This window comes from Coffea eugenioides, unplaced genomic scaffold, assembly GCF_003713205.1.
Source record: "Coffea eugenioides isolate CCC68of unplaced genomic scaffold, Ceug_1.0 ScVebR1_2309;HRSCAF=3314, whole genome shotgun sequence".
Classification (NCBI taxonomy): domain Eukaryota; kingdom Viridiplantae; phylum Streptophyta; class Magnoliopsida; order Gentianales; family Rubiaceae; genus Coffea; species Coffea eugenioides.
The window spans coordinates 33,323-40,021 of record NW_020862785.1 but is presented as its reverse complement, the minus strand read 5'-3'; the positions used below and the strand labels follow the sequence as shown (position 1 = coordinate 40,021).

The 6,699-nt window shown below is 41.8% G+C and overlaps 1 protein-coding gene across 1 annotated transcript; it reads left to right on the top strand.

Annotated features, from left to right (window-relative positions):
• The first annotated feature begins 2,904 nt into the window (after positions 1-2,904).
• Positions 2,905-4,545, top strand: LOC113756426. Its single transcript, XM_027300108.1, has 2 exons — positions 2,905-3,949; positions 4,157-4,545. Exons 1-2 carry the CDS (start codon positions 2,905-2,907, stop codon positions 4,543-4,545), a joined length of 1,434 nt encoding a protein of 477 aa, XP_027155909.1.
• Positions 4,546-6,699: the final 2,154 nt, after the last annotated feature.

Below are 6,699 nucleotides of genomic sequence, written 5' to 3'. Positions count from 1 at the left end.
TTGCATTTATTGAAACCTTCCCTTATGTGATTAAGTACAAAGTGGGGAAAACTAATGTTGTTGCTGATGCATTATCACGTCGGTACTCTTTGCTCACTCAACTTGATGCAAGGTTGTTAGGATTTGAATTAGTCAAAGAGTTATACACCAATGACCCAGATTTCTCAGGTATTTATGACTCTTGTGGTTCAGCAACTCAAGGTAAATTCTACATCCTTGATGGATTTCTTTTCTACCTCAATCGACTATGTATACCTAACTGCTATATTCGCTCTTTACTTGTTAGGGAAGCACACGGAGGTGGCTTGATGGGACACTTTGGCGTAGCTAAAACCTTAGCTATCCTTCAAGAGCACTTCCATTGGCCAAGGATGAAACGAGATGTGGAGCGAATGGTGGCTAAATGCATTACTTGCCACAAAGCTAAGTCTAAACTTCAACCCTATGGCCTTTATAGTCCTTTACCTGTACCTAAGGAACCTTGGACCGACATGTCCATGGATTTTGTTTTAGGGTTGCCTAGGTCAAAGAGGGGAAATGATAGTGATACGAACCAAGTGACACCATTGCGAACTATTCGAGTTCCCCTAGGACCCATAACTCGAGCACGAGCTAACAAGATGAGGGAGGAACTCCAAGGACTTGTTCATGAGATACAAGGCCAAGAAATTGTCCCCAAGGTCATTGAGAGTCTTGAGCATGAAGGAATGAAAGTCATCCATGTAGTGCACGTCAAAGAGAACCATGTGTGACCCTTCTCTAGTCACATTTGCTGTTTTAGTTAAGTCATTGTAATAAGGGCTTAATGGTCCATAGTCTTGCTTTAATTACCTAAGCGATGACCTCATAAGGTTATTTACCTAAGCGATGACCTCATAAGGTTGTTTACCTAAGGGATGACCTCATAAGGTTGTTTACCTAAGGGATGACCTCATAAGGTTTGGTCAAGCCCACAATTCTTAGTCTTATGGAAATAGTCAAGCCTACAATTGTTAGTCTTAGTCAAGACCACAACTCTAGACTAGTTCCACATTTAGTTGTTCATCTCTATGTAAGGCTATAAATAGCCCACACTTCCAATGGTTTTAGGCATTCAATCAATAAATCAGATTTTGAGAGTCTTCTTGGTTTCTCCAAGGCTTCTTGAATACCTTAGAATTTCTCTAGGTGTTCGTGACTTATCAATCTAGAATCGCACTAGGTTGTGGCGTCTTCTACCATTATACCAAGGTTCGTTAACCACGTGATTAACGGGTTGAGGTCATCCGCTCCAAACTTGGTGTCCTCTTGTCGATCCTGAAACTAATCTTTTACGGGTTTCGTCACAAGGTTGGCGACGTTCGTATCAGTTGGTAATCAGAGCTAGTTAAGAGGTATCACGTTATATCCCTTTATTTATTTCCTTTCGAGTCAAGTTGTCCAAAATTCTATTTTCGTGTTCTAAGTTTGCTATCCGCAATTTCCAGATTTGTTGCATCGTGTTCTTGCGTTATTTTTCCAGATTTGTTGCATCATAAACTTGCGTCTAGTTGTTGTTAATTGCTGTGGTTAGCCTTGTTTAGTCCAGCCTTTTTTTTTGTGTCTTATTCTTGATTCTTTGTTTGTGTTTGTGTCTTGTTTCTATCCTGTTATATCCATTCAATTCCAGTCTTTTGTTCTATTTGATCATTCGAGGTTACTGTTCATCCGAAAAAAATCAGTTTGTAGCAAGGGTTTTAGAAGTCCTATCTAGTTATTACCTTGTGTTCTTGTTTACATACAAAAAAAAAATAGCTGGCTAACCTTACAAAAATTCCTGGAAATCTGTCTTGATCAAAACTTGGGTTTCTTGAAGTTCCTAATTGTTTAAAACCACAATCTTGAAGTTCTTGGAACTTTAGTTGGGATTCTTGAAGACAACCAAAATCTGTCTTGATCAAATCGTGAAATCTTGGATTGTTTGGGGAGGAAATCATCTTCAATTTCGTGTTTCTTGAATTCTGGAAATTAACATCTTGAATTCTTGAAAGAATCTTGAAGTTTCTGGGTTTTGGGAACCAAATCTTGGTAAACAACAAGGCTGCAAAATTCCAGCTGCCAAAATCCTTGTCTTCACCACAACAATCTTCTTTCTTGACTAAGAACATTTTAGCCACGAAATTTGACTCTTCTTGGCTGATTATAAAACAAAAACAAAGGAAGAAGAAGAACATTCAGCCTATTCAAGTCAAATTTCCCAATCTATTCAAGTCAAAATTTCCAACCTGTTCAAGTTAAATTTTCCACCCTTGTTCCCAAAAACAACCAAATCAGTTCCAATCTTGAACTTGACCTTAGAATTTGTGGGAACCAGCAAATAGGAAGACTAATCCTTGTTTCCAAAGGATTAAGGAAGAAAAGTCAGCCTTGGGTTTCCAAAACAGTCCTACCGCAACACAAATTCATCTTCCATTCGGATTCCATCTTTGCAACCATTGGGGAATTTCTGTCCAATCATTAATTCTGGAAATTTTTATGCATCATTAGGTCAGTTTTAAGTGTCATTCTGAATCCTCTAAGTGTCCATTTATCTACCAAAACACTGCCCAGAAATGCAGCAACCAGCAGCTCAAAATTCCAGTTTTGGGTAGAGTTTTGTCTAGGATCCTTAAAATTCAACTTTGAGTCATTCATTGAGTCGTGGTCAGTCCCTTCATCTTTTGTTCTTTTTTCGTTCAAAGTGCTACAATCTTGTGACCCTGGTTGGTAAGTCGATCCACACTAGAATGAGTTCTAACTTCTTCGAGGAGTTGACCGAGGAGCCTTGAAAATACCTTGGTGAGTTCATTAGAGTGTTCAAACACGAGAGCGAGAGTAAACACGTGAGGAAGTGTGCGAGATAAACTTTACTTCTTTCCATTGTTATTTTTTACCCTATACTTCACCATGGCTAACGAGGGGGGAGCAAGCTCCCAAGCTTTTGATCTTAAACTTTTCACAGAAGCAATCAAAGGCGAATTGGGACGCATGATGGACCAAAAACTTGAACTGATGCACCAACGCATTGACAGCTTAGAGTTGTCTCATGGAAGCTCCAAAGGCAACCGTGGAAAGGCTTATGCACATGAGTCTAGCGACTCTAACTCAGACAACAACTATGAGCATAAGCAAAGTAGGTCTAAGCGTGACGCTAGGCCTTCAAATGACCACATTCCGGGCATAAAGATGAAAATTCCACCCTTCCAAGGACGATCAGACCCCGATGCCTACTTAGAGTGGGAGAAGCGGATTGAACTTGTCTTCGACTGCAATACTTACTCGGAGGAGCAAAAGGTCAAGTTGGCCGTGATCGAATTCACCGATTACGCCGTTGTATGGTGGGATCAACTCTCCACTAGTCGAAGGAGGAGTCGTGAACCTACCATACAAACTTGGACGGAGCTAAGACGACTAATGAGGAAGCGTTTCGTGCCAAGTCACTACTACCGTGACTTGTATCAAAAGCTTCAAACCCTCAACCAAGGAGCACGAAGTGTCGAGGACTATCACAAGGAAATGGAAATACTCATGCTACGGGCAGACATCATGGAGGATCGAGAAGCAACAATGGCACGCTTCTTGAACGGATTAAGGCCCGAAATCGCTGATCAAGTGGAGTTACACCACTATGTGGAACTTGGGGATCTGGTGGAAAAGGCCATCAAGATTGAAAGGAGGATTAAGAGGAGGGGTTCGACTCGGAGTTACTCCAACTTTTCACCCTCTTATCTCCGAACTACACCACCAAAGAAAGAGGATAAAGGGCCGAGTAATTCCATCCCTTCAAGACCGAGGCCGGATATGACTAAGTGGGAGTCTAAGGCAACACCAAAGACTGCCATTGAGTCGAGCATGGGGCGAAATCGAGATACTAGATGCTTCAAATGCCAAGGCCGAGGGCATATTGCTAGCCAATGCCCGAACCAACGCGCTATGATCATCTTACCCAATGGTGAGTTTCTCACCGATGATGAAGATGAGAAGGAGGAGTTGCCATCCCTTGAGGAAGAAGAGGAAGCATTGCCCGTCAATGAACGAGTTGGACTCGTTGTCAGACGAGCCTTAGCAACCCAAGTGAAAGCCGCCGACCATGCAGAAAGAGAGAACATTTTCTACACCCGTTGCTATATCAAAGGCAAGGTATGTAGTTTGATCATAGATGGAGGTAGTTGTGCTAACGTCGCTAGTGCCTTGATGGTGGAGAAACTAGCACTACCCACTCTACGACATCCAACACCTTATCGTTTGCAATGGTTGAACGATAGTGGGGATGTTCGTGTGACCAAGCAAGTCCAAGTACCTTTCCGAATTGGAAAGTATGAGGACGTGGTGTTATGCGACGTGGTCCCTATGCAAGCATGTCACATACTATTGGGGAGGCCATGGCAATTCGACAAGGGAGTTACATTCGATGGCATTACCAATAAATACTCCTTCAAGCAAGGCGAGAAGAGGATTGTGCTTGTGCCACTCACTCCTATCCAAGTTCATGAAGATCAAAAAAGCCTGATCAAGGAGAATGAGCTTGAGAATGAGAAGAAAAAATAGAAAAAGCCGAGAGCTCAACAGAAAATGATAGGGCCTAGAAAATTGAGAGGAAAAAGACATATGGTGAGCCGGCCAAAATTGAAAAGAGAGAAAAAAGGCAAAATCTATTGATAAAAGCCAATATAGTAAGAAAAGCTTTGAGTGTTAATACACCCATCTTTGTACTTTTGTGCAAAGAGGTGTTGGTTGTCACAAGTGATCTTACTAACACTCTACCATCTAGTATTGTCTCTCTTTTACAGGAATATGAGGATGTCTTCCCCGATGAGATTCCAAATGGACTGCCACCAATAAGGGGAATTGAGCATCAAATTGACTTGGTTCCAGGTGCCCCACTTCCTAACAGACCAGCCTACAAAATGGGTCCAGATGAGACAAAGGAGCTCCAACGCCAAATCGAAGAGCTTCTAACAAAGGGATGGGCACGAGAAAGCTTGAGCCCATGTGCGGTTCCCGTCATCTTGGTGCCTAAAAAGGATGGAAGTTGGCGAATGTGCACTGACTGTAGGGCCGTTAATGCAATAACGGTAAAATATCGTCACCCTATTCCTAGACTTGATGATATGTTAGATGAGCTATATGGTGCTGTGATTTTCACTAAAATTGATCTAAAAAGCGGTTATCATCAAATTAGGATGAAAGAGGGGGATGAATGGAAAACGGCCTTTAAAACCAAACATGGCTTGTACGAGTGGTTAGTTATGCCATTTGGACTAACTAATGCACCTAGTACGTTCATGAGGTTGATGAACCACGTACTTCGTCCATTCCTTGGAAAATTTGTAGTTGTATATTTTGACGATATCCTGATTTATAGTAGGAGCTTAGATGAGCATGTTGAACATGTCAAGCTTGTTCTTGATGTACTTCGAAGGGAAAAGCTCTATGCTAACCTTAAGAAGTGCTCCTTTTGTACTGATCAACTTGTCTTCCTAGGCTTTGTTGTGAGTAAACAGGGAATCAAAGTGGACGAGGAGAAGGTTAAAGCAATTCGAGAATGGCCTACTCCAAGCACGGTGGGTGAGGTACGTAGCTTCCATGGTCTTGCTAGTTTTTATAGACGATTTGTTAAAGATTTTAGTACCATTGCTGCACCTCTAACTGCTGTAATTAAGAAAAATGAGCCATTTGTGTGGACAGATGCTCAAGTACGTGCTTTCCAAATGCTTAAACATCAACTCACACATGCACCACTACTTGCATTACCATGCTTTGACAAGATGTTTGAAATAGAGTGTGATGCATCTGGGGTGGGTATTGGAGCTGTCCTAATGCAAGAGGGCAAACCAATTGCATACTTTAGTGAAAAACTCAATGGGGCAGCTTTGAACTATTCCACTTATGATAAGGAGTTGTACTCCTTAATCCGTGCTTTAGAAACTTGGCAACATTACTTGAGACCAAGGGAATTTGTCATACACACTGACCATGAGTCGCTTAAGCACATTAAGTCACAACACAAGTTGAATAAGCGTCATGTTAAGTGGATTGCATTTATTGAAACCTTCCCTTATGTGATTAAGTACAAAGTGGGGAAAACTAATGTTGTTGCTGATGCATTATCACGTCGGTACTCTTTGCTCACTCAACTTGATGCAAGGTTGTTAGGATTTGAATTAGTCAAAGAGTTATACACCAATGACCCAGATTTCTCAGGTATTTATGACTCTTGTGGTTCAGCAACTCAAGGTAAATTCTACATCCTTGATGGATTTCTTTTCTACCTCAATCGACTATGTATACCTAACTGCTATATTCGCTCTTTACTTGTTAGGGAAGCACACGGAGGTGGCTTGATGGGACACTTTGGCGTAGCTAAAACCTTAGCTATCCTTCAAGAGCACTTCCATTGGCCAAGGATGAAACGAGATGTGGAGCGAATGGTGGCTAAATGCATTACTTGCCACAAAGCTAAGTCTAAACTTCAACCCTATGGCCTTTATAGTCCTTTACCTGTACCTAAGGAACCTTGGACCGACATGTCCATGGATTTTGTTTTAGGGTTGCCTAGGTCAAAGAGGGGAAATGATAGTGATACGAACCAAGTGACACCATTGCGAACTATTCGAGTTCCCCTAGGACCCATAACTCGAGCACGAGCTAACAAGATGAGGGAGGAACTCCAAGGACTTGTTCATGAGATACAAGGCCAAG